Source organism: Andrographis paniculata, unplaced genomic scaffold (genome assembly GCF_009805555.1).
Source record: "Andrographis paniculata isolate CXL003 unplaced genomic scaffold, ASM980555v1 Contig89END, whole genome shotgun sequence".
Classification (NCBI taxonomy): Eukaryota; Viridiplantae; Streptophyta; class Magnoliopsida; order Lamiales; family Acanthaceae; genus Andrographis; species Andrographis paniculata.
Genome location: NW_026137627.1, coordinates 133,620 through 161,054, shown reverse-complemented (window position 1 = coordinate 161,054; position 27,435 = coordinate 133,620). Strand labels below are relative to the sequence as shown.

General features: G+C 31.7%; 4 protein-coding genes across 4 annotated transcripts; 1 reads left to right on the top strand and 3 right to left on the bottom strand.

Moving 5' to 3' along the window:
- Positions 1 to 79: 79 nt before the first annotated feature.
- LOC127243017 (uncharacterized) lies at positions 80 to 4,644 on the bottom strand. Its single transcript, XM_051262850.1, has 12 exons — positions 3,370 to 4,644; positions 3,036 to 3,238; positions 2,638 to 2,835; positions 2,486 to 2,557; positions 2,297 to 2,392; positions 2,111 to 2,190; positions 1,951 to 2,026; positions 1,634 to 1,844; positions 1,357 to 1,553; positions 1,167 to 1,278; positions 997 to 1,086; positions 80 to 924 (listed from the first exon to the last, which is right to left on the bottom strand). The coding sequence occupies exons 1-12, from the start codon at positions 3,881 to 3,883 to the stop codon at positions 197 to 199; spliced, it is 2,577 nt and encodes an 858-aa protein (XP_051118807.1). The 5' UTR covers positions 3,884 to 4,644; the 3' UTR covers positions 80 to 196.
- A 4,908-nt stretch (positions 4,645 to 9,552) lies between these two features.
- On the top strand, positions 9,553 to 11,762 carry LOC127242812 (uncharacterized). Its single transcript, XM_051262508.1, has 3 exons — positions 9,553 to 9,777; positions 10,606 to 11,412; positions 11,491 to 11,762. The coding sequence occupies exon 2, from the start codon at positions 10,628 to 10,630 to the stop codon at positions 11,402 to 11,404; it is 777 nt and encodes a 258-aa protein (XP_051118465.1). The 5' UTR covers positions 9,553 to 9,777; positions 10,606 to 10,627; the 3' UTR covers positions 11,405 to 11,412; positions 11,491 to 11,762.
- Positions 11,763 to 13,754: 1,992 nt separating this feature from the next.
- LOC127242996 (serine/threonine-protein kinase UCNL) lies at positions 13,755 to 15,466 on the bottom strand. The gene has a single exon (XM_051262816.1). The coding sequence runs from the start codon at positions 15,430 to 15,432 to the stop codon at positions 14,221 to 14,223; it is 1,212 nt and encodes a 403-aa protein (XP_051118773.1). The 5' UTR covers positions 15,433 to 15,466; the 3' UTR covers positions 13,755 to 14,220.
- Positions 15,467 to 24,872: 9,406 nt separating this feature from the next.
- Positions 24,873 to 25,783, bottom strand: LOC127242894 (zinc finger A20 and AN1 domain-containing stress-associated protein 5-like). Its single transcript, XM_051262614.1, has one exon. The coding sequence runs from the start codon at positions 25,559 to 25,561 to the stop codon at positions 25,130 to 25,132; it is 432 nt and encodes a 143-aa protein (XP_051118571.1). The 5' UTR covers positions 25,562 to 25,783; the 3' UTR covers positions 24,873 to 25,129.
- Between the last annotated feature and the right edge of the window lie 1,652 nt (positions 25,784 to 27,435).

The following is a 27,435-nucleotide window of genomic DNA, read 5'->3' as shown; positions in this document are numbered from 1 at the left end:
TATTATACGAGTAATTTATATTATATGCTGATTATAACTAATTATTACAATATTAATTAGTTGTCTAACGACATCAAAATAAAATAGAAATTAGCTTATGCTAAGATCTCGTATACAAAGCAACGATGCTTTCAAATCCTTCCAATCGCTTATTGCATCATCATAACAATTAAGTATCCCCTAAATCAAATCATCGTCAATTACTAAAATTGAAATACACACTGTAGCTTTCATCTCTAAGGTTCATCAATGGCGACACAAGGAAGTTCCTCCTCACCCCTCTCGCCACAAAGCTTATCGGATCATACTCACTGACACCTTTCCTCAACCTGAAGCTCGATCCCTGCCGGAACCCATCGTCCGGCGATCCGCCGCCGCAGCTGAGCGTCACGCTCGCGCCGTCATTGTAGAAGTAGCACCCTTTCTTCTCCTCGGACTCGAACGACACCGACCCCTTCGTTCCGTCCAGGCCAGGAACCATGCGGAAGCCGGCTGCCGGGGAGGTGCTTGACGATGACGACGACGATATGCCGAGGTTCTTGCCGTCTCCATAGTGCACGACAGTCGCACCGGGGAAGTTAATCGGTTCGAGCACGACTGTCTTGCCAAGGGCGTCCCCTGCCCCCGAGAAGTTCCCCTGTTCTTTCGGGACGAGCCTGAAAGTCGCTGCGAGGGCGGCGTTGGTGCCCGGTTGGGGCATGGAATCCATTGCTAGCGAGGAGTTGGAGCTCGTCAAAACGACCGTCGACTGCTTCGATGATTCTTGGGATAGGGTGATCACGAAGGAGTTGAATTCGCGAGGGACCGGGGTGATCCATTCGGACTTCGACTTGGCGTCGATATCCCAATCGCCGGAAGTATATCCAGCTAGAAGGTAGGGGCCGTAGAGGATTGCCTTAATTGATCCGAACTCTGGCCGATCATCTGATGATCGATCCGAGAAAACTTGTCAACAACCACAACACTAAAACAAGCCAGTATAGCATCCGGCATTACCTTTGATTGCCTCGGTTCTTAGACTTATAGGCAGCTCCAGCATGAGCTTATCACCGGGGCTCCATGCTCGAGTGACCGTTAAAAACTTCCCTGGATTAAGAAATTTAACACCATGACAATCATCGAATGTAATAATCGATAGATAGTAGGTAGGAAAGATCGAGCTTTACCTGGATCTGCGACGAGTATATTCTGGCCATTCAGTGTCGCCTTCGCACCATCTGACGATGTCCAAACCGGCATCCTTAAATTCAGCGTCGCCTCGCCTGCACTCGCTTCTTGCTGCGTAATGAAAACAACTTAAAAGGCACACGTAATCGTACATAGAATCGAAACTGTACGCTTGCTTCCGAGACAAACCTCATTCGCACTGAACTTGAAGGTGACTCGAGTGCGTGGATCGGACGACGAGACTTGCTCGACTTCCTGGTTTAATGAAATCTTCGCCAATCTCCAATTGAACGAGCTGCTGATGTATTGTATAATGTAAAGAGAGGGAACCTTTCCTCCATCTTCAAAGTATATCGAGTCTCCGAGCTTCGAAAACGATTCGATTCCTACAGGCGACACAATGGAAAAGGGCGAATATGAGCTTAGCAACAACAATGGAGGATGAAGAATCCTTTGAATCGTTCACCTGTTCCGTAGCAACACCAAAATGAATCGTACGGCGTTCCCCATTTATGATACGTAAAGGCTTTCGACGTGCCATGGCCTAACGGGAGCATATAGATCATCACGCCGGGCTCCCTCCCTCTTTGGATGCTCAGCACGCCGTTAGTCAGAGCCCGTTCATAGTAGTCTGCATACACTGTCTCCTTAGTCCATCTGAACAGGTTCCGCGAAACCTTCAAATCAAGACATCGAAAGATGGTTTTCAAAAGAGTCGAGGGAGAGATTCGTCGTATAGTTTGCTAAAAACAAAGCAGACAAGTGTTAACTCGGAAGGAACACCTTGAGCATGTTATACGTCGTGCACGATTCCTCATTCTCTGTATGCAGAGTACTAGCTAGTCGCTTGGGATCATACCTGTCCAGAATCGAAGAGAGTAAACAAGACATGATATGATACGAGATATCCCGAAAGATCGAGTGATGGTTTTTGACTATGTACCAAAATTCGCTGACGGATGTTCCTCCTGTCGCGTAGCTATGTGAAGAGTTGACGATGTCCATGAAGAACGTCGCGATTTCCTGACATTAATGTTTAAGACAACATACATCAGTGTATTGCATCAATTCGATTGATGTCTTGAATTGAAAAGCGAAACGGTGTTGGATTTGGACAGAGTAGGCGAACCTTGTAAAGGGGATCGCCGGTAACTTCATAGCGCATCTGCGATCCAACCACCACGGGGATGTGAGTATTCGCATGAAAGTCGGCGATGTCGTCAGCCTGTGAGAATCAAGACAACAGATAACAACACAACAAACAGCTTCGCGACAAGATCGTTGTACAGACGACGTAAGAACAAATCCCTCGTGATACCTTAACCGCTAGAAGCCCAAGAAAGCACGGCTTATCGAAGAGATGAGCTAACATCAGGTGATTCTTGTCACCCTGTTAGGAACAACATGATCTCAATCACAACATCACCACACTTGACAAACTAAGACATCCAATCTGACGACACAACTCACCGTTACGGCGTACAAATTGTAGAGCACGTCATTCATCCCTCCCGTCTCTTCGTTCAACGATTGCCAATGCCTCTTGACCGTGTACTTGGCGATCACATTCTGCACGCGCTTGTTGAAGTAATCCGCCATCCCTATCGCCATCTTCAGCGCCTGCCCGTCACCGGCGAAAGTATACTGATCCAAAAGACCTGCCAATATCTTTCACCAACACCAAACAATCAATCGAACCATTATACACAAAGCCAATCCAAATCCAAATCCAAATCCATCACAAACGACAATATTAAATAACCATATTACCTAAAAGATTACCCTTTAAAGAAACACCTATTATTTATTTATTTCGTATTCACTTAAGCTTTTAAATAAGAGGATCATTTCATAGAGGCCATACATACTTTATGGATTGTATAATACGGCGCCCAAACCGGCTTGATCGCTTCAAAGCGATCAAAAAACTCCGTGGGAAAAGCAGACAGATATCCGGTCCCAAGCTTCTCCTGACAAGCCGAGAGCGCAGACACTACCGCTGCCATATTCTTCTTGAGCGTGTCGTTGTGAGTGCTTGCCCACATTCGTGCTGCGGCGCTCATGTAATGCCCTGCAAATGCAATACATGGTCGACATGAATAACGAAAGCATAAAGCAATATGGACAATGCTACGGACATGGTCTAAAACAAAAACAGAGTATGTAAACAGGGGATTTCGACGAAAAGGTGCGGCAACTGACCAACAAAATGCCCGCGGAGCTCGACATTCGGAGCCTCCCAACCGCCGTAGGGCCTGCCGGGAGTCTCCAAGCCGGCGTTCTTGCGAAAACTCCACACTAAACTATCGACATCCAGCATCAGTAAGTACTCTAAATTGGTCTGCTGAGCCTCGCCATGTCGGGAATTCGGATCGAGCCGGACATCGTGCAACGAAACCTCATTCAGCAGACCTCCGGAGCCGCCGCCGCCGCCGGAATTCTTCAATTTCCGATACATCAATGCCCAATTACGCTCTTCCTCCTCCCTTAACATCCTCCGGGGAAACAATCCCGACCACGCCGAATCATCGGACGGCGTCAAATGGTAATGATTGAACATCTCCGCCTGCCACGTCTTGTTGCCCGACGCCAGCAGTTCGTATCGGAAAGTATGCGACGACAATTGCGTCGGAGTGTTGGTACACTCCTTGCAGAAGCCATACCCAAACAACTCACTCAAAACCACCAACAGCAACAACGATAACGGCGAGCTCATTTTCAAGAATACCAAGCACAATTACTGCTCGAATATTACAGCATATATTTATAGTATCGAAAAATCATTGCAGGTAAAGCCTGGGAAGCCTAATTTGCACAACTATGCCTATCCTAATCAATCGAGAATAAGACAATGGTTCCAAAAATCGCCATTCAGTCTCGTGAAAGCAAAGAATGGTTTCTTGCGGCGGCACAAAGCTCTTTCCACCAAGAAAAAGCGATAACGTTAGTGCCAAGTGAAAATTCGAAAAAAAATTAGAAAAACACAAACAAACAGGACGCACAGACAGTTTCACTCCGATCGAAACCCTTTTTTGGGATTCTACGAAAGCGACAGGACAAAATCGCCGACGGAGTAAATTATCCGTCCGTTGGCAGAAAATTAGGCGAAATCGGTGAATGCGGATGCATGATGTTTGGATTTGGGTGCAATTCCGATTCGTGAAGAAATAATGGCGTCGGCAACGGATCGGAGGATACGATGATGGTTATATGTAGGAATAATAAGGACAAGGAAGAATCACGGATGAGGAGATAGATGATGATGATGATGATTATTGCTATCATCAAATTGGTGGATCAAACACTACCCACCAACCTGTCTCTTCCCACTGCAGTCTGCCATTTATCAGCAGCCTTGATTTTTACTGTAAATGTGCCTCTACAGCTGATTTCTGTCTGGTTTTTGGGTTTTGCTGAGGTTTGCAGCGGAAGCTGTTGTTGAAGGTCCCGGACTCCGACGCCGGATGGATCCACACCGATGTTACTAAAATAATTAAGAATAAATAAATGTGTATATATAATATTTTGAATTTAATTTAATTTCAAATTTTGTAGCTATATGCTTTTATCAATATTTAGACAGTAGAGAGGCAGAGATTGATGTGGAAGAGCACATGTATATATTATTATGCTTAATGGGATCCACACACTCATGTATATGTAATGATAATATTATTATTTGTGTTGAAGCTATGAGAGAGATGTGTGTAATCATATTTGTAGTAGAAGTTAGAGAGATGTATTGGACTGTACAACTTCGTTTGGACATGAGTTTTCAATTTGATACTCAATTATATTTTATAAGACAAAAGGATATCAGATATAATTTCGATCTAGAATAATTAATATTATAACTATTTATGTAAACAAAACTTTTGTTTGTTTGTCTGTCGGGTTTCAATTTTTATATTTGAGTTGTGAATAGAAAATTGGTAAAAATTGAAATAAACCTTTAATATTATCTTGAATAAATATTATATGATGTTTAGAATAAAAACATATTTGTCATATAATAGAAAAAAATTATAAATAAATATTTAATTTTATTTTTTTTATATAAATATTAAAAGTCTGATGGAAACAATACAAACAAACATGTATTTTGTTGGTTTTGATACGGTTGATAACAAGAATCATAATCATCATCATGTGATGTATGATTCTTGCAATCTGCCCGCCCCGTGACTCAATTTCTTTCTTCTATTTCTTGTTTAAATATTTTATTATTTTTTTTATAACGTGGGAATATGTTGTAACCATAGTTAAGTGCCTTTTAGATAAATTTTTGATATAATCTGCAAATTAAGTCTGATAAATCAAGTCACGTTAAATGAAATATGTTAAAATTGAAAGAAGGGCGTGTTGAACGTAGTCATAAATATGGAGGGGGACAAGTTGGTGGGCAATGGTCAGTATCTCCAGCTCACAATTCAGATTTTAGGGCAAACTTGTTCAACCCAATCAAACTTATAATTATTAAATAAAATCATTAATAACCAACATTCATGGTCCCAAATTTTTACTATTTTATTTACAAGGTTAGTGTGTTTGATTAGTGATTTTTCCTTTATTATATTTTGTTTAAATTTTAATTTGATATGTTTTCTATTAACAAGGAAAATATGACACCGAGGACGGATAAGGAGGAAGCAGCTCATGGGTTTATTTTTATTATGTTTCGGAACTTTGTTGGACTGTTTTTGTCAATAAAAATTAAACAATCCATACTTATGTTTTGAATGTTTGTTGGACTTTTATGTAAATAAAAATTAAACAATTCATACTTACTTATGTTTTGAATGTTCGTTGGACTTTTTTTGTAAATAAAAACTACAGTTTATAAAGCATAATTTTATACATGGTATATGATTTTTCAAATTTATAATCAATAATATATGTATATATATATATATATACACATGCGTAAACAGAGTTATGTGAACTTTCTTGAAATTAATTCTAATACAATATATATATATATATATTTACATAAACAAACAGAGTTTTGTGAAATTTCTTGAAATTAATTTTTAGTTCGAAATAATTTGGAATTTTCAACAAACAACTCTTTTGATTATGCATTTTCATTTCGTGTTTAAATAAAAGTTATATAGTTTTTTTTTATTATTATTAGGTGAATTTGTGTTTATTACTACCTCCGTCTCACATTGGGTGTCAACAACTTGAATATAGTAAGGCCATCCACAACGGGAGACGCTTGTTGAGAAGCGCCTCCCACATCATCATTTATTAAATAAAAAAAAAATTAAAACACCAATTAACATAAGAAACGGTACATTGCGAGTGTACCGTTTCTTCCAATTTTTGTGGGCCATGGTCCATTTTCTTATTCAATAAATATTAAAAATAATATTTATAATATATACTTTTTTATTTATATTTATAATAATTTATTTTATTTAAAATATTATATTCTAATTTTGTTATATAAAATTTTATTTAATATTTATAATTTGAAATATATTTTTCAAGAAATAAAAAAATTAAATATTTAACTTTAATTATTATGCAAAGTGTGAAATTATTATTTTTATTTATTTTATTTATTTATGCTAAATAATTGTTTTATTTTTATTAAATATTATAAGAATAAAATATAATGAAAAAATATAAGTTTATTTTATAAATAGATAAAATATTTAATGAGGTGGAAAAAGTAAAGATTTTAAAGGGTTCTTTGATGTGAATGTAAAATATAGTTGGAGTTCTTCGTGACGAGAAACTGACGTGGCACAGGAGAGAGAATGGGAAGAAACCCTGGATGGGTTTGTGTGTTGTGGATGGCCTAAGTGGAATGGAGAGAATATTATTTTTTTATTAGCTTATCATTTAAAAATATTTCTATTTTAGTTTTTAATACAAATTTATAAAAGTTTTGATATATTTTTCTTTTATCGTAGAAAAGTAACCCAAAGTACATTTAAGTACATTTTTAGGTGGTGGAGAGAATATATTATAAGTAAAATTTTTGTGTTTTATAGAAAGTTGTACTGTGTGCTTGTTTGAAGGGTTGAAATTGAATTTAAATAATAAAATTTTAAATTGAAATGAGTATGAATTTTAAATAATAAAATTTTAAATTGAAATGATTATTTAATGTAATATACATAAATATTGATTAAATATTTTGTATATATATAATTATTTTTAATATAATAAAAATAAAAATAAAAATAAAAATATAATTTGATTTTATAAAAAATACTTTATCAATAATAAAAATCATATAAAAAATCCCAAACAAATACAACCTTAAAAAAAAAAAAAAAAAAAGTGACGGGTGTGTTTGTTTGGAGGTTTGGATTTGAATTGAGATTTGAATAGTAAAAAATTTGAATTGAAACAGTAGTATGATGTGATCTAAATAAGTATTGACGTGATAATTTGAATCTAAAATTGAATTTTAGTAGAATATAAAAAATAAAAAATAAATTTTTAATTTGATATTTTTGAAAAATTATTTTTTTATTTTTTATTTTTTAAGAATATAGTAAATCCTTCCAAACCTCCAAATAAACACACTAGAAATGTTTTGTTGTAAATTTATATTTAATACTTTAAAAAAAAAATCCTATAATATATTTTGTAAATATATATGTATGTTTTAAATAAAAATAATGAGAATTTTAGAAACATAAAAAGAAAGAAACTAATTTTTATATTAGGACAATTTAATCTTATTATTGGATTGAATCAAACATTGGAAAATCAATTATTGGAGGCAACATTGTATTGTACATTCGTAACCGTCGGAAGACACGCACGCTACAAATCTACAACAACAATGACAATAAAGACTTACTTAATAAATAAGTGGAAGGTTTTTGATTTAATCAAAATTTGTACTAGTATTAGGACAATCTAATTTCAATTATTCTAAAGAGACAGTATATTTATTTATTTATTTATTGTGTGGTGTGTCAACTTCATAGTCATAGTCAATTTTAATTGTTTGTGAAGGTTGGGTGGTTCAAATCAAATTCCGCTCGCTTACAATTATTTGCTTGGTTTTAATACCAGTATTATCTAGATATTTTTAATATTTGATTTGTTTATTATTAAATAAAAAAGGTATTATATTTATTATCATTTTCATTAAGTATATATATAATAAATAATATATCACACACAATTTGACACCTACACTCCACTCCAAGACATATTAATTGAGTAATAAGCTGCTGGTGCACAAATGCAACAATCACGGATCAAGTGTGAGTGTGTTGCGTGTCAAATATATATGGGTCAAGCCCAAAAGTGAGAAAGAGCCCAACACTTGTTCGGCCCAAAAGAGATCCGCTTGTAAACATTATCTGAGGAGAAGAAGGGGTGCTACTTCTACAACGAAGGCGCGAGCGTGACGCTCGGCTGCGGCGGCGGATTGGCGGACGACGGGTTCCGGCGGGGATCGAGCTTCAGGTTGAGGAAAGGTATCAGTGAGTATGATCTGATGAGCTTTGTGGCGAGAGGGGTGAGGAGGAACTTCCTTCTGTCGCCATTGATGAAAACTACACTGTGTATTTCAATTTTAGGGATTGAATTGATATTGATGGTGATTTGATTTAGGGAATAATGAATTATTATTATTACGATGATGATGATGCAATAAGCGATTTTCAAATAAATTATCTGTGGGGAACGATAGTAGAGTGTTAATAAATCACATGTATGCTTCTTTATAAAATTTGAAAAAAAATTGATTTAAGCTCGGTAATAAAATAATTAATGATAGAATATTTTGTGAGATGAAAAAAATTGTCGATGAAACACAGTATGCTAATAAAAGCATGGGATTTTAGACAAAAGAAACATACATAATATAAAAATATAAAATACACAAATATTAGTATTTAAAATTCGATCCAATCTGATTCAAAAATAAATGAAGCGACAAATATAAAAATTTAATATTCGATAATAAAAAATATTTACATTGTATAAAAATATAAAATACACAAATATTTCCAAAACAAAATTTATTAATAATAATATTTTTAAAATTTTATATAAATAACTATATTCAAGACCGAATATAATACAAATATTAATTTCAGATTCGAAACGAAACAAATATTTAATCGAATAATTAAATATTATTCGGTTACAATTCTAATTGCTTTGTATACAGATCTTTAATTCATTAGAGCTATTTTGAGAATTGGGCTTGGCCCAAAATGCTCAAGGCCCATTTTATTTACTCATGTGCGTCATTATAAGTCTATAAATTAGATCGAAGTGGCTCGAGCTGATCCAAACCAATGTGTCCATCGGATAAGTTGGCAGTTTAGACACGAAATTTTTGAGGAAATCTCTGGGGAGGTTTAGGATTTTAGAAATATAAAAATAATAAAGTCATTACTAGTATTATTATTTAAAAACAAATTACTCACCCTAAACCTGGCTTACCTACAGCCAACGCCGTCCCTCGCACCATTGCTTTTCCTTTCTTCTTCTTCCTCACCTCACCTGCTGTTCACCAGAGTTGCCATTGTTTCCCCAGTCACAGCCGGTCCGCCGTTCACGCCTTCACGCCAAGGTTTGAAAAATAAAAAAAAAAATCGGATGTAAGCGCGCGAGCTTCTCTTCTCTGTAAGTATTGTGGCCGATAATTTTTTTTTTAGAACAACTTGTGCGTTTTCTGTGTTTGTTTTAGTGGGGTTCTTTAAATTTTGTGATTTCATTCCCGAAAACCTATTTTATTAGTTTTAGGGTTGCGATGTAGATTTTCGATGATAGCACTCTCTACTTAGCCTATTGAAATAGAATGATTCTGTTAGATGTTTTTAGACATTGCGATTTGAGATTGAAACTGATGCTTTGCTTAATCGTCTTAGTTTCAATTGCCTAGACATGTAAGTTATTTTGGGGAATTAAAGAATTTTTGAACTTTTAAGAAATACTTTAGCTGTTCAATAAATGCTTTAATTCCCCAAATTCAGTACGTTAATTCGTTTCAATAGTATACAGACATCTTGGTGTATAATAAACTGATAATCAAAGTTAATCAGATTCAAGTTTTAGCTTTTCCTCATTTTCACCTTCCTACTTGAACAATTATCCTAGACGAGGTAGTTCATCTTTATTTTAATTCATTTCTTCTGTTGTCTATTCGTCACCTCTGTACAATGTCTTTTGCCGGGTTTACAAGGATTCTAGTTTGATGTATTGCGATGGTAGGGTTGATGAGTGTATTAGGTGGTCCAGTACTGGATTCTTGCAATTATGATTTGGTAAAGCACGAAAATTCACAGCCCGTTTCTTCCCTTGATCTTGTAATAGTATCGAATTTGGAATTCACATGTTGATTCTCTTAAATACACGTCGTCATAACCCATTGCTCTGTTTTTCTACATGCGATTTCTTTCATTTGGATTATAAATTTTAGTTACTAAACAAATCACTATACGGCTCTTACAGGAGTGTCACGCCCTCTTGCAAAATGGCCTCCAAAATCGCTAGGATTAACCTCGTGAGCTCGCATCCTGAAGTTTATGAACCATGCGATGATTCATTTGTGCTGGTCGACTCGCTACTAGCCGACAGAGCCAACTTATTAGAACACCATCCTTCAATTTGCATGGAAATCGGCTGTGGTAGTGGCTATATCATCACATCACTAATTCTTCTGCTCGGAAAAGGCGACTCTGGTGCCTACTATATCGCGACAGACATAAACCCCCATGCCGTGAAAGTAACTCGTGAAACACTACGAGCGCACGGGTGTGACGCCGAGGTGATAAACACTGACATCGCCTCAGGACTAGAGAGTCGACTATCTAAGTCTGTGGATGTTTTGGTAGTGAACCCACCTTATGTCCCGACGCCAGAGGAGGAGGTGGGTCGCGGTGGCATTGCTGCTGCTTGGGCCGGCGGGGAGAATGGCAGGACCGTCATTGACAAGATATTGCCTGTTGCTGACGAGCTTCTTTCAGAGAAGGGATGGTTATACTTGGTCACACTCACTTATAATAATCCCTTAGAAATCTGCCTCGAGATGAGGAAGAAAGGATACGCATCGCGCATAGCGTTGCAGAGGACAACGGATGAGGAGAGCCTCCATGTGATAAAATTCTGGCGAGATCCGAGTATTTTGTTGGAGGCTAACGAGCAAATGGCATCGGACAATACAGAAAATTCGCAAGCTGAAGATTCTCCTACCTTTTCGCCGTTCAAATTCTGGAGACGTGGGACTTGGAATGGCAACAACGCGAAATAGGCTTCTCGGTAATTCTTTATGTTGCTTACTGAATCTGAATCTGTTGTCTATCCGCGAATCTCACGTTTGTTGTGTGTTATATTCAGCCATTTTTTAGTTCAACACAAAAAGAACAAGTGAGCTGTAATTTTAGTGTAGCCATGCTGATGAAGACATGACTCAGATCGATGGATAAACACGAGCAAGCAGATGACGCAGACGCAGACGCAGCCCAGCAGGAGATCGGCTCGTTGGAGAAAGTCTAAGCTTTCAACTCAACTTGGAACCAAAATTTTGATTTTCTAGAGTTTTTGTTATTTTTTAATCTAATTTTTTATTGGTTTAAAAGTTACTGATTTTAATGTTATTATATATTTAATGATTGTGTAGATTTTATACAATGCATCTGTTTTTATTTACTCTACCTGTATGCAAAATTATGTTAGTTTTTCTTTTAAAAAAATTAATATATTTAATGTTTTCACGTATTTTTGGTACTTTTAAAAAGAGGTGAAAATTTATATATATTTGTCTCAAAGTATATCACATTAAATGTTATCTAATTCAACAATCAAAACTGTTTGGGACATGAAGCCTGATTTTATTCTAAAAGATTTTAGAAATATGATTTAGGTATTATATTCTAAATTTTAGGGATATGATTTAGATATTATTGACATGTTTAACATGTGTTGCGTATTTACAGTGAAATTCCTGGCTTGAAAGCGCACTGAATTACCAAATTGTTGCGTCTTTGATCGTCTTATCTTGATTTCCTAGAATTTCCTTAACAAAAACTTTTGAACCCAAAGGAAACACAACATTCAGACACGAGGTGCTCCTCGATCCAATGTTTAATTTGTAGAAGCTAATAAAGAAAGAAAGAAAGAAAATGAAGAAATTGGGAAAGGCAGGCAGGCAGCAGGTGACAACAAATTAAGTCATATGGCCAACAGATGGATCAAACTAAAGTCCATTCCATGGTCTTCCCTTCGAAGGACCCCAACAAAGCAAACCTATATTATATATATATATATATATATAGAGAGAGAGAGAGAGAGAGGGGGTAAAAACCCCACCTTGTCTTTTTGGCCCCTAATCATAAATCATAATCATTTGGGACAGTGTGAAGTGTTTGGTGCTACATGAGAGCCAAGCTGAGGTTGTTCATATTATACTTACTTCAATTCCATTTTTCCTTATTAATGGGGTTTCTTTCTTTTATTTTAACCCTTTTATAGTATAGGTGGCGGGAATCTTGAAACTTGAGAAAGCTTCTAGTATTCCAACAACAACGTTTGTTGATCGAATCAACTTTAAGAACAAACACACACACACACACTAGTGTATTAGCATTAATTATCCGCAAGTATTGTTGAAATTAATTAATACAGTAAAGGTTTTAGGATGAGGCTTTTCTGTAGGTGCATAGCATAGCAATTATTATGGTCATAGCCACCATGCATTCTTGTATTCAATTAAATAGACTACTAAAGGATAGCCGAATTAGTATATTCAAAATCTCTCCTGCCGACGCACAGACACTTCGGCTAAGTAATCATAGATGAAGAAGAAAGACTACTTTTTCAACAAAACATTTCAAACCAAACAAACCATATACTATATATATATATATATATATATGTCTGTATGTGCTTATTTATACTCTAAAACATTTACACGTTGTAAAATATTATTTGGGACTTTTGGGTCTCTAATGATTTTTATTTCTTCAAACATTTAGATCGTCATCTTTTTAGTATTTAAATTTACTTTTTTAAAAAAATTATTTATTATTTAAAACTGTAAAAATATTTTTTTTATTATTTTATCTGTGATTATATACTATATTTTTTTTATAAAATCATGTGTATATTGAGAATCATAAATATTAAAAATAATAATAATAAACAAACTAGTATTAGCTTACAATTTATCAATGAGTATTTGAAGTTCAAATGAAAATTATTGAAATTGATCTGATCAATGGATCGGTTCGTACTATTATTGTTAGAATTTTACATTATTCAATAAAATATTTTTAATTTTAGGCTCCGTTGCTTTTTATTTTTTATTATTTAATATATATGATTCTAAATAAAATATATTCTATTCTATAAAATATTATAACAAAATTTTAATAAATATACATATACCCTTGGTGTTATTTATTTATTTAAGCTTCAATATGAATAATTTTAAGGTGGTATTTAAAATAAAAAAAATACTTTTAAAAATTATAATATTTCTATTAGTACAATGTAATAGAGGTCATTACCACAGTAATTACATCACATGAGATATAAATCAATAACACGAAAATAAATTATAGGCAAATGATCTGAAGCATCGGGGGTTTACACCCATGACGTCACCTTACGGGCACCACCGAGTCATTCTTCACGGGACTACTAAAATAGAGACCGATATATACAAGAAGTGCTATATCAATTCAAACTAAATGGGAATATAGATGATTCCATTCAATCACAGCTAACTAACTGCCTGCATCAAATACAAAAATTAAATAACTGAAATTATGTGAAACTACATAAACAACCCAAAAATTGTGGCCCTTCTTCTTATTGTATTCCCACACCCACACAATGGCCACTGTACATCACGCGCCGCCGCAGCTAATTCATTATGATGATCAGATTAGGTTAAAATTACAACGCATCAACTTTCTAATTTGCGCCCCTAACCACTGACACTCTCTCTTAATTTACGCCGGACTTTCCAATTAATTCCATTATTATAGTAGTATATTCACAGAGACACCTCTAATAATTACAAAAAAAAAAATCCCCCCCACCCCCACGGACTTTACACGTGCGTCAGAAGTCCGTTAGCGACACGTCATCCAGTGACGGCGACCATAACGGCGCTGGCGGGAGCTTCATCTGCCGGAAGAACTCCTTCATCCCCGTCCCATCTGCCGTCACTTCCGTCTCGTCTTTTGAAGGCAGAAACGGCGGCCGTAACACCTCCGTTAGCAAATCCCAGCTCAATCCCTGGAAGAACTCGTGCTCCTTGATCTCCCCCGCACCGCGCCGGTACCCCAGGCGGCGCGTGGGGTCCTTCTCCAGCAGCTTCCCGATCAGGTCTGTCAATGCGTTCGGCTTCCCCATGAATTCCGGCTCCGCCACCAGTATTCGCTGGAAAGTCTCCCTCCGCGTTTTCCCCTTGAACGGCGTGCTTCCGTACAGCATCTCGTAGCTGAGAACTCCGACCGCCCACCAATCGATGGCGAATTCGTGTCCGTCGCCGCGTATGACCTCCGGCGAGACGTACTCCTCCGTGCCGACGAACGAATTCGACCGCTCGTTGGTGGCGACGTTGTCGTCGTCGTCGCTAGGGTTCCGGCGGCTCACGGGCGACACACGTGCGCTTTTGGCCTTCTTCAACAAACCTTTGCTGTAAAAGTCGCGTTTCCCACTTTTGCGACTTATGAAGCGGGTGAGTTTTTGATCCAACGGCTGACGCTTCACCGCCTTTCCTTCCGGTATGAAACTTGGACCGTCGGATCTCCTCCGCGCTAGGTCACGTGACAGGTCGAAGTCCGTGAGCGTCACGTGCCCGGACTGCTGCACTAGAATGTTCTCCGGCTTGAGGTCTCTGTACACGATGCCTTGGCCATGGAGGTTTTCCAGAGCGCAGACGATCTCGGCGAGGTAGAATCGGATCACGGCGGGGGAGAACACGTGGTCGTTTTGCCGGTAACGGAGGACGTTCAGGTCGCCGCCGGGGCAGTACGGAATTCCCCAGCAGATGAATTCCTGATCCTCCGACGATCCTATTAGGTGCGGCAGAAAAGGATGGGCCACGGCAGCACCGGAAATTCGCCGGAGGACGGAGATTTCGTGGCGAGCGCGGCGATCGGCGTTGCGGTGGACGGACGATTTCTCCACCACCTTGAGAGCGAATGGCTGCCCGCCGGAGTCGTCGTGGACCAGGAGCACCGTGCCGGTGGCGCCTTTTCCGAGTAATTTTATGACTCGGAGACCGTCCGGTCGGATCTCCGGCGAGGCGGTTCTATGGTTAGCCATACTGTATTTTCTCAAGCGAGGAGAGAATAATACTGCGTGGAATTGTCAAAGACAAAACCGCCCAAATATATATATATAAATGTACGTACGTGTACACGCGCGCGCATACGTGCAAAAATACTGATACGACAGAAGCGTACATCGTATAAGCACGTATATATATACGTATATCTGAGGATAGTGATCGTTACCTGTGATGATACATATATGCCTACATCAGTAGTTTTTTGTTTTTGTTTCTTTTTCAAAAAAATATGATTATTAATTGTAAAGTGAATCTTAATCCCAACTCATACTAAATTTGATTAATATATGTCAATACTTCTATAATCAACATAAAATTTGAACAATGATAAGAAAATATGCATCAATTGAAAAAGAAAAAAAAAATTATATATAAATGATTATGTAAAGAATATTTAGTAATTGAAAAATAATTTGTATATATTGTATGCTTTGGATTGGGTTCGTATGAATTTCTTTTAAAAATTCCTCCAAACTGGTTCATACTAATGAAATTTATTTAGGATTTATAAGATGTAATTTTTTTTTTTCAAATTTTTCAGTATGAGATTTATAAAGTATAGATTTTTTTTCAAATCTTCAAATATAAAGTTTGAGTTTGTATTCCAAGTAAACATGGTCTTATCCAATATAAATACTTATTTGCTTTAGATAATTAAAGTATGAAATTAAGAAAATTAACAAATAATTTTACAATAAAAATTAATGAATCTCTCATATGAAAGTGAGATTAATTTATCTTAAATAATATTTTCTTCATCCCATTAAAGTAGATATAAAAATTTAGATAATATATAGTTATTAACTAATTAAAAAGTGTATTAATAAAATAATTATTTTAAAGTCAAAACCACTCGAAAACACAAAATCTACATAATACACATAAAAAAATGTGACAGACACAAGTAAATCGTCCGAAAATCCAACACAAAGAAAGACACAAGGTGAAACAAAAATAAAACAAACACTTGTAGCGTTGAACAAGCCCTATGTAGCTCGAAACAACCGAAACTAGGGAGAAATTGTAAGTCGTGCCAGTCTAGTATTGCTTTCATATTACAGTAAAATTAATCGGTTGCAGGTTCCGTGCTGATCCGGCTAAGCTTGATTCGACCAGGTTAACATATATCATATGGGTGATGGACATATGTTTATATATATCTCAGCATATGTTGAGTTATAATATAATAATATATGTTGTATTATAAATACACTAAAATATGTATAAATATATATTGGTCACTCATATAGTATATATTGATCATGTTAAATCAGTAAGACGCTGACTTGACCGGATCATCAATTGATCTATATTTATACTAATATCAATATATCTTTTAACTCTTATATAAATTATAAACATATAATACACATACCATATATTAATATATAAAGTTAAAGAGCAAAACTATCCAAAATTTGTTACTCACTACCACTAACTAATAAAATGCATTATTTTCTAATATACTATATAATAATAATAATAATAATAATAATAATAATAATATTTGAGTGAAATTAATATAATGCATTTTTATTGAGCACCATGTAAAATGAATAGTGAGATTTTGATTTTAATGATTTTAAAATCAAAATCAAACAAATTTATTTTATTTGTCCATCAAATTTATTTTCATTCTATTTTTTATTTCGTAAAATTTATTTCATTAATAATTTTGACAACGTCAACAACTCAATATTTATATTACACTCAATTCAACACTATTTATAATAAATATCACTACTTTTATTACATTTTTTTTTCATTTACTTTAATTTCTATAAATTTTCAAAAGTATTTAGGATTATTTTATTATTATTATTATTATTTTAATGAAATCTTTATTTTTTTAAAATTCTATATCGGATTCAAATTAAGTTATAATGATAGGATAAAATATAATATTTCATAAAAAATATATTTTTTTCATAAAGAATTAAAGTTATTAGATAGTAAATAAACTTTTCTTTTTTAAAAAAAAAAACACCACACCCTTGAGTATAAGTAGAATAAATCAAATATCTATATAAATAAATAAAAGTAAATTGACAGGTGTAGGTGTATAATGTTAGGTGGGCAGTGAAGTGGTACTGAGTGGAATGAGTTGGCCTCATAAATGTGGCGCATGTTTCATAAATAGTAAAAAGATTAGGGGCGCACGTGCAAGATGTTCTGTGATCCCCCGCTCCGCTACCAGACAAAAGGTGCCAATTTGCAAACCAGTCCCACTAATTTAATCAATATCCAATTTTGATTTTTTTTTTTCCCCTTTTTTCAATATAATTTTTCTATTTAAATTGAATTATTATTATTATTAGAATTAGTAAAAAAATTGAATGAAAAACAAATACTCCAATTTAATATAATGTATTGTATGGAAGTTATATCTTTTTAATATGATATTTTATATAAAAAAAAATAAGTATGTAATCCTTAATTTCTATTCTTTTGGACTTTGAGTTCTTCGGGGGAAAAAAAAATTATTTTTACAAAATATTCTATTATACATTATTTTAATATCAAATTTAAATTATAATTTTCAAATCAAATCAAAAGAAAAACACGCATATCCCTTTTTTAAAAAAAAAAATCTATAATATTAATAATTAATAATACCAGAACTTTCTAAAATACGCATGTAAATAGTTATTTGGGCTTAAATTTTGGTATTGTTTCGTAAATTGTGTCTATGTCAGCTAGTTTTATCATAACTAAATAAATCTATTATATAATTCACCATCATTATATAATTGTGTGTCTATGTAAGTACTCAATGCCTAATTTTTCTCCAAAAATGATAATTTATACATTTATTTTTAGTGCAAAATTTAAAAAAATAATAGTATTTTAATTGTAATAAATAATTGAAAGTAGTATAAAAATAATTTTACTTACTTTTAAGGTAAAAATAATGATGCGATGATAAAATAAAAGTATTTGCGAAAAAATAAAATATTTAATAAAATAATTATTTTTTAATTGGACCATTCAAAATAAAAATATATATATTTTTCTTATTAAACGGAAAAAGTATGGAACATCATATTTAATTACTATCTAACCTAAAAAAAGACAAAAAATACAGTAATGTGTTTATTACCTATAGTAAATTGCTAATATAGTTTGGAACTAATACTCATTCCCTCCCTTCAAGAATTGTCGTCTTAATTGGGTTGGCACGAGATTTAAGAAATATTGATATTATATTGATAGATGGTAAAAAATATGGATAAAAAAAAATTTGTCCTTGTCAATGTATTAGTGTAAAAAGTAGTAGCAATTGTGTAATAAAAATGAAAAAGTAGATGTAATTTTATGGTGATATTGTTATTTATGATTATTATTTTGAAACAGACAAAAATGATAAACAAGACTATTGTATTAGAACAGATGAAGTATGTTTTTATAATAAATAATTTATATATATAAAAATCTGCATATAAAAAATTTGATGCAAAAAAAAAGAAAGAAAACAACATGTAAACACACAAATAAAGAAACTCTAATAAATTTCTCTATATATAATGCCTACAAATTTTGACAAGAATTAAATATATATAATACATTTTGAATGCATTTAAAGGCTGCATGTGGGATTCATAAATAGTTTATCATAGGAGAGTGACAAATCTATTGGTCACGTAATTAATCGTAGGGTCAATTGTATTTGTGATAATTACATCAAAAATATTTTTATATATTATTATTATTATTATATTAGATGTGTTGCATGATTACTAGGTTGGGATTCTAATTTTTTTTTTTTTAAGATTGAAGATTGTTGTGACATTGAATTTTATGATGGCAATTTGATTGATTACCTTAGAGGCTACTCATATACATATATTTCAAAAAAAAAAAAAAAAAAAAGTTGCTTCACAAATAGGAAGAGTAAAATTTATGCTCAAATAATTACCATACCATACGTATTTCTCTTTTAATTATATATATATGTCATTTTGTCTATCAAATTATTATGTTTACTTTTGATTTGAATATGTCCGTAACGTATATTTATACTATAAATTAAAGAGCAATTTTTTATTTTTCATCAAATTAAAATATTATATATGTTATTATTTAAGTAATAATTTTGTCACTACTATGAATCTATCCAAGATGTGCTTAATAATATAAGAATGAAAGAGCAATTTATATCTCTCTAAATATTGAAATTGCTTAATAAAAGGAGTCTTTGTGAAATAAGGCTATTTTTTCTATGAGATTTTTTTGATAAGTTTATTAACTATACAATTTATATATATATATATATATATAGGGTTTGTTCATTTTTGTATTTTTTTTATGAATGTATTTTTTATATTAGGTGTGAAAAATTGTGTAGTAATATAAAAAATAATATTTTGATTGATTTATTATTTTTTGTGAGTGAGGAAAGTATATATGTAGTATTATATATTTTTGGTTAATGTAGGTGTGTTTGTTATTATTTTTAATGATATTTATAAAAATAAAATTGTTAAACCTAAAATGACTGAGTGAATAAATACAAATAACACAAATTAAAATATGAATTGATTAATATATCTGTATATATTGATTGGAAAAGAAGTAAGAACCCCCTCCCCCTCCCCCTCCCCATTGCACTTCATAAAAGATCCCATAATTTCATAACTTTAAACCTTTACAACTAATTTTAAGGGATATGTTTACGCACAAAGTTTGTTTCTTCTTTTAATTTGGATTTTATTTTAGGTTTTCGTTGGACAATGGTTTTAATATAGGGAAAAAAAAATGTCAATATTTGCATAATAAAAAAAATTAATTTTCATAATTTGTTCTTTTACTATTTCATAATTCTCAATAAAAATCTGTTGTCATAATTCTTAATAAACATATACTCCTTTCGTCCCAAATAAAATATTCACTTTTTTCATTTCCGTAAGTGCAATATATATAATTATTCATTTTATTTTTTTGTAAAATAATTAGACTTTAGTACTATATTTTAAATTTTATAATTTTATAATTATTCATATTATATATAATAATTAATTTTACTAATATATTTTTTAATTATTCACTAGCTATATTTTTTCTAAAATCTCATATTTACAATAATGTTATCAATTTTAAAAAATAGTAAAACCTAAACATCATCCCAATTCTAAAGAAGTTTCAATAACTAATATATATATATATATATATATATAAACCATAAAGTTTCAAACCTTATAAGAACACTATCCCATCCCTGTATTTCCTCAAAGTAATATATATATATATATATATATATATATATATATACCCACAAAGTGAGGGAAACTTTTTAAAGCTCTGGAAAAAAAAAATAAAAATAAAAAGTGCGTGTGATGATTATGGTGGAGAAAATTGTAACCTTCCAACTGAGTTAAAAGTGAAAGGCAAAAAAGAATTAAGTCTAAAATAGTATTATTATTATTATTATAAATTAATATATTATTAGTTTGTGTATCTAAAAGTTTTGGACAATTGAATCATGGCTGTCGGCCATTTGATTCATTAGTTCTAATATTTTCAAGTCTCCATTATCCCATTCCCTTTAATTATGTATTTGTACATTTATTTAATTTCACGTGAATAATAATAATAATAAGAATAACAATAGTTGATGACTAAATTTAAAGCTCATAAAAATAAAATATACTAATAAATAGTGTATTAAATTGGTATCAAATTATTGTTACAATATAAAAGTCCTCTAAATCTAATGCTCCAATAATAAAGTTATTATATAGATAACCCTTCATTGGTGCCACTCTGAAAAACTTTGATAGTGTGGACATGGTTTTCAAAATTTATAATATAAGTTTTATTCAAATAAAATATTTATCAGTTTTCATAGAGAAAATATATATTTAATTTGATATTTTTTTGAAAAAAAAAAAAAAAAAACTTATTAATGAATAATATAAAAAAAAATAAACTCGGGTCTAGCTCTCTCTCATTTTTTTTTAATTTCAAAAATGGTAAGATTGCAATTATTACAAATGAAATGATGGCAGCATTCGTGTGTTAGTTGTTGCATTCATTCCTCCATTCTTGGCTGCTTTTTGCAACAATTATACGTTTGGACTTGGTTGGTTACTAATAGTAATATATACTCCATTAGGTTGTCAAGTCTACATAACTAAATCTTCGAATTTAGATAATAATTATAATAATAAGGTATTGTTTATGATATAATATATATTTTTATCATTTTATAAATTATATTTTAATAGAGTATATAGGATATACATTCATAATAAAATTTAATATACTAAAGTAAACTATAAATATATTTATATATAACTATCATAAAATAATATACTATTAAATATGCATTAATAATAAATTTTAATGTAATAAAATTAAAAAATACTTATATATAATTATTATAAAAGAATATATAAAATATAGAGAATTTTGAATATATATTTAGTAGAGGTAGAAATAAGAAATTATAAGTATGTCACATTTTGAAAATAATTGTGATGAAAAAAGATTATTACAAGATATAACAATTGCAATTCAAAAATTTTATTCTCACTTATAACTAGAACTAGATGGATAACACATTATTCTATAATTATCTTGTTAATTTAATATATTGATTTCTTTTCCCAAACCTCATTAGAGAATTTCAATATAATAATAATAAAAAAAAAGTATATTTATATAATACCATAATTGAAAATTATGACCAAATGTAAACTAAAACATACGAATCATTATTTTAAAGGCGTCAATAATATAAATAAATAAAATATTGGCCTACTAAATTAAACATTGTTGCAGATTTATTGGGCCAAAAAATAATGGCCGACGTGTTTAACAGACCGGCTTGTGCCCTATAGGCCCATTTATTATTGTCCCGTACTCAATAGGCCCAATAGGATCGCCGCACATAATACTCAATAGGCCCAAATACTGTGGACAACCCATTTAATTGAAGAAGTATTTAAATATATGGATATGAGTTGGGTTCGAAGACGACCCGACTCGAACCTGGATTAGTATAATAACAACAATAATAATATATCCATAATATTTAAGAAAAAATAGTAACTTTTTGTTAAGTTTGATTGTAACTATTATATTTAAAAAATAAATAACATAAAGTTTCACGTAGTCTCGATTGGATTCAAATTAGGGTGAAATTTTCAAGAATTGTATTCCTAATACAATTTAAATCTTCAGTTGAATAATAATATATAAAATTTTCATGAATTGTATTCCGAATACAATTTATATCTTTAGTTGAATAATAATAATATATATACAGATGGGCCTATTAATTCATACCTACTTGATCAATTGTCATTCCTCCATAATCCATGCTTCCGCACTGGGTAAATCTCCTGTCGGATCTAATACCCTGCAAATCAGACCAGACCGAAAAGTCACACTAGGCGAACCATGTGTGACAAGTGACTTGAGACATCGAAGTTTAAACCCATGACCTCACGGTCACTAGTTTCCTCGACATTGTTTTAATACAATGCACTGTTTAATTTTGTGCATCTTCTTATTATAATGGCCAATTTATTCCCACAAATCAAACATATTTGTATTTAATTTTCTCTAAAAGGACTTTGGTTGCCATATTTTATTTAATTTTCTTACAAGTAATTATTCCGGCCAAGATAATTGACAGTATTTAAAAAAATAATATTTAATTAATTAATAATAATAATTATGATATTTTTTTATATAATTAATGACATGATTTAAAATAAATTTAGTATATATAATGAAAAAATTGAATATGTATTTAAATATTGTAAAAAAATATATCACAATAAAAAAATATACACAATATTTATATTATTTTGTATAGATTAGAATTTTCTATAATACAAGCAACTAAAAAAAAATATTTATTTTAAATTAATATAAACTAATTTTATAAAATATATGAAATTTTAAATGAGATAAAAATACTTTTTTAAGGAGAAAGATAAAATAAATGGGCTTTGAGTGGATTTTATCGTAATTTATGATGTTATATGTTACTTAGTTAATTAAGTTTGATTTATATTTTTTAAATATATTTTAATTTAATAAATTATTCAAAATAAAAATGTATTAACAGTTACGAAACAAACAAAAATAAAAAAATTTATGGATTGTTGTAAAATGAATAGAATATATATCTATAATATCAACAATATTCATATTAAGAATTTATTTATAAAATTTTAAGATGAGGGAAAGTATAGCATATACTCGCCCAGTCCTCTGTTTCAATCCAAATGGGCTATACAATAACAACAATATTTTACATTATTTATATGTAAAACTCATCAATGTGATGACAGCAACAAAGATAGAAGATAAAGTTTGGATGAATAAATAATAAAAAATGAAAATAATTTGATAAAAGTTGTATAATTTATCGGTCTCGCCACAAATGATTTATTTCAATTTTTTTGTTAGTCATACAAAAGATAACTCATTTATGTTTTTAGTAAATTTATTCATCTTAAACACACTTAATAAATATAACATCTTACAAGACACACTCAAAATCATTTTTCTCAATTAACAAATATTTTTATTTACCTTTAAAATTGTTCGTTTATTTGTAAAATTAATTTATGATAATGATAAATAAATAAATATATTGTTTGATATATAATATATATATTTTATTGAAATATAATATTAAAAATATTTAAATATATATACATATATATTTTTAATTTCTTTTAGTTATTAAATAACTAATTATACTATCTGAATTTTCGTGTTCAAATAAAAAGTTTCATATTTGATGGACGAAGAGAGTAATATTTTTGTTCACAGTTCATCATTTTCGATTCTTCCAAATTTTTTACATGTAAGATGGAATTCAAAGTAAAAAATTTCAAAAATAATAATAAAATATTATTATTATTATTATTATTTTTCAATTTTAAATGACAAACAAATAAAAGAAAATACATTTGATTTTATTTTTCTACCACCAATTATGTACTCGTAAGATTCGACCTTAATTTATAGCAAGGCAGCAGCTACCAGCCTACCACGTCATGCCACGTAATCACCATCCGATAAGATAGATTCCATCAACTTCATCATTTTAAATTGTTTACCAACATTTTCCTTTGGGTATTAGTTGGCTTTGCTTATTAACGCTACTTATTACTTTGTAAATAAACCCTTACTTTTATGCATTAAAAACATAAGTAAACTGATATATACAAAGTACTATGTAAATTCAACATGTTATGAAATATCCTTCGGTCGTACTTGCCATATCCATGTTGTTTCTTCTGTTCCACATCTCAGGTCATTCTTTTTTTTTTTGAAAAAATAAATAAATAAAATATTATATATGATTATGAAAGTTATTTATTTATTTCTTTTTATTTAAGAACGGAGGCAATATTATTTCATTATTGTAGAATGTAGGCCACTGCCCAAATAATTCCTGCCTAATTAATTAATTATTATATTCTCTCTTTTTTTATTTTTTAATTTATTTTTACCTGCCACCACAAATATGGACATGTAAATACTAGGCAAATGACAACAATACCCCTACTTCCCATCAAATTTACAACCGAATCACCGCACGTCCGCCGCCGGCGGCGCCGCGACCGTCATACAAATCACCAACTCCAACCACCCGAAAAACAAAGCACACCAACAAATCGGAATTCAGGCCGCCGTCGGTTTCGCCGGTCAAACCTTTAGAAGCTTCGCAGCTCTGACCACGGGGTTTTCCCTCGCAATCGCCTCCCGGCCGGCCGCCTTGTAGTCGTAGCTGCAGTCGTGCCGGTCTGAGTACCGGTGCTCGGCGCAGAACACGTCGCCGCACCTGCAACGGAAACCCATCAACCCGACCCGCTTCCTGCAACCCGGACCCGAACACCGCGTAACCGTCCTTGGTCTCTTCAACGTCCGGCGCTCTCCGGCCGGGTCGGGTTGCTCCAGATGGGTCGACGAGCCGGGTCCGGAGCCCCGCGCGTTCGCCGCCTTCGGATCTGAGGCATCCGGCGACCTGGAGGGCGGCAGCTGCACCGGCGGCGAGGGGATCGGCGGCGGAGGAGTGCAGATGTGCAGATTCTCCGGCACCTTGAGCTCAGTTTCGTCCTTGTCCCTCTTCTGCGCCATGAAATCGGAAACGAACGGCCGGCAATTGGAGGGGAAGTGGAAAAGAGGATGATGATCTGAAGCAGAAGAAGAAGAAGAAGAAGAAGAAGATGCAGAAGCAGAAATGTGGACGGGAATTTGGGTGGGCGCCGGTTTTGTGGATTGAATGTAATCTACGATTTGGGGATAAAATAAATACGACGTCGTCTTTGCATTGCGTGCGACTTGCTGGAATCAAAGATGGGCATCAGGATTCAGGGGTTCGTCCCATGTGTAATGACGAATATGCCCTTGTCTCCGCCATCCTTCGCTTCCTGAGTCGCAACAAGATTTGGAATACAATGGGTGGGTACTGTTTTTATTATTATTTAAATATTATTTTGAAATAATATTTTATAATATATAATAATTTTTTATTAAAAGATTTGGTAAGGGAATAATAATAATTTGAAACTAAAATAACAACTAAATAAATCTTAAATTGTTTAATGAAATATATTGGATATTACATTATTAGTTTTATAAAATATAAAAAATGTTCTAGACATATTTATATGAACGATATATTTATTTATTTATATAATTTCTTTTTTATCGTATTTCTTGAATAATATTGATAATTTTTTAGCTTTTTATATAATTTTTTGAGTTTTTCAAAGATTGTAATATTAAAATTTTATTTTATTTTATTGAATAGATGTCCAATATTAATACGAATAGTGGGGTGTATTTGTTTAGTGAAAATTGAAAATTATTTAAAAGAATATTCTTTCATTTGAAATATATAAAATTAGGTAAATAATATAAATAATAAATATATGTAAAAATACACCTCTTTAATATTTTATTACTTAGGAAGAAGAATTATTATGTGGCCTCACCATATTTTTAAATTTACAATCTGTTTTATTATATCTTAATTTACATCTGATATATTCATCCAAATATTATATTGCTATTTATATTGAACATCTATTTCAGAAAATAAAATAAAATACAGCATTAATATTACATTAATAAAAGAATATATAAAATTATTTATAAAAAATTATATTAAAATTATCAATATTATTAAAAAAAACCATGATAAATAAACAAACAAATAAATAAAACACAATAGATAATAAATACATCACACAATTTAGATTTGTTCACATTGTGTTTTTCACTAATATGATTTTTCATAATATTATAAACAATTATACATATATACATACTAACACAAAATAAATAATATATACATTTTATCTTCTCATAAAAAAAGTAACAATTTATACAAAATATTATTTTTTATAGTATTGAAATTATTTTTCATACATAACATAACAAAAAGAAAAAAGAAAAAAAAAATCATTAAAAATACAAAGTGAAAAAAATTGTCTTAAATATAATGCGTATGAAAATCTTTTTAATATTTTATTTCGATTCATCTTAATTTGAAGTAGCATTTTAGATTTTTTGTAATAGATTTAAAAATATAATACTTTATATTTTTATCTTGAAAATTTAATCTCAATTTATTTTTTGTAAAACTAAGGCTCAATTCACTGGATGGATGTAGTATTATTTCATTATGGGTTATTTGGTTCATGGATTATTTATTTATTTATTTATTTATTGGGATTGAGATTTCACAGTAGGATTTATATTTAATGGGATTTATTATATTTAGGATTTGGAATTCGTTTGGTTGGTAAAATATGGTGTGATTTATATTTCGTGAATTTGAATTTTTTATATTCTAAATGACATAATTGTCCTCGTATGAATTTTATTTATTTTGACAAATTAAATATCTAATTCATTATTAATATAAATTGAAAATATATCAATAATTTTATAGGATGACAATAGATTCGCGTAAACTCGAGACTCGATCGAGCCCGACATATTTA

Bases quoted from the DNA above. Each gene is read 5' to 3' on its own strand.
- LOC127242812 (XM_051262508.1), top strand. From the start codon at position 10,628: ATGGCCTCCAAAATCGCTAGGATTAACCTCGTGAGCTCGCATCCTGAA.
- LOC127242894 (XM_051262614.1), bottom strand. From the start codon at position 25,561: ATGGCGCAGAAGAGGGACAAGGACGAAACTGAGCTCAAGGTGCCGGAG.
- LOC127243017 (XM_051262850.1), bottom strand. From the start codon at position 3,883: ATGAGCTCGCCGTTATCGTTGTTGCTGTTGGTGGTTTTGAGTGAGTTG. The intron at 1,087-1,166 runs GTAAAGCTCGAT...TTCTTAATCCAG, and splicing joins TATACTCGTCGCAGATCCAG to GGAAGTTTTTAACGGTCACT. The intron at 925-996 runs GTAATGCCGGAT...ATCGATCATCAG, and splicing joins AAGAACCGAGGCAATCAAAG to ATGATCGGCCAGAGTTCGGA.
- LOC127242996 (XM_051262816.1), bottom strand. From the start codon at position 15,432: ATGGCTAACCATAGAACCGCCTCGCCGGAGATCCGACCGGACGGTCTC.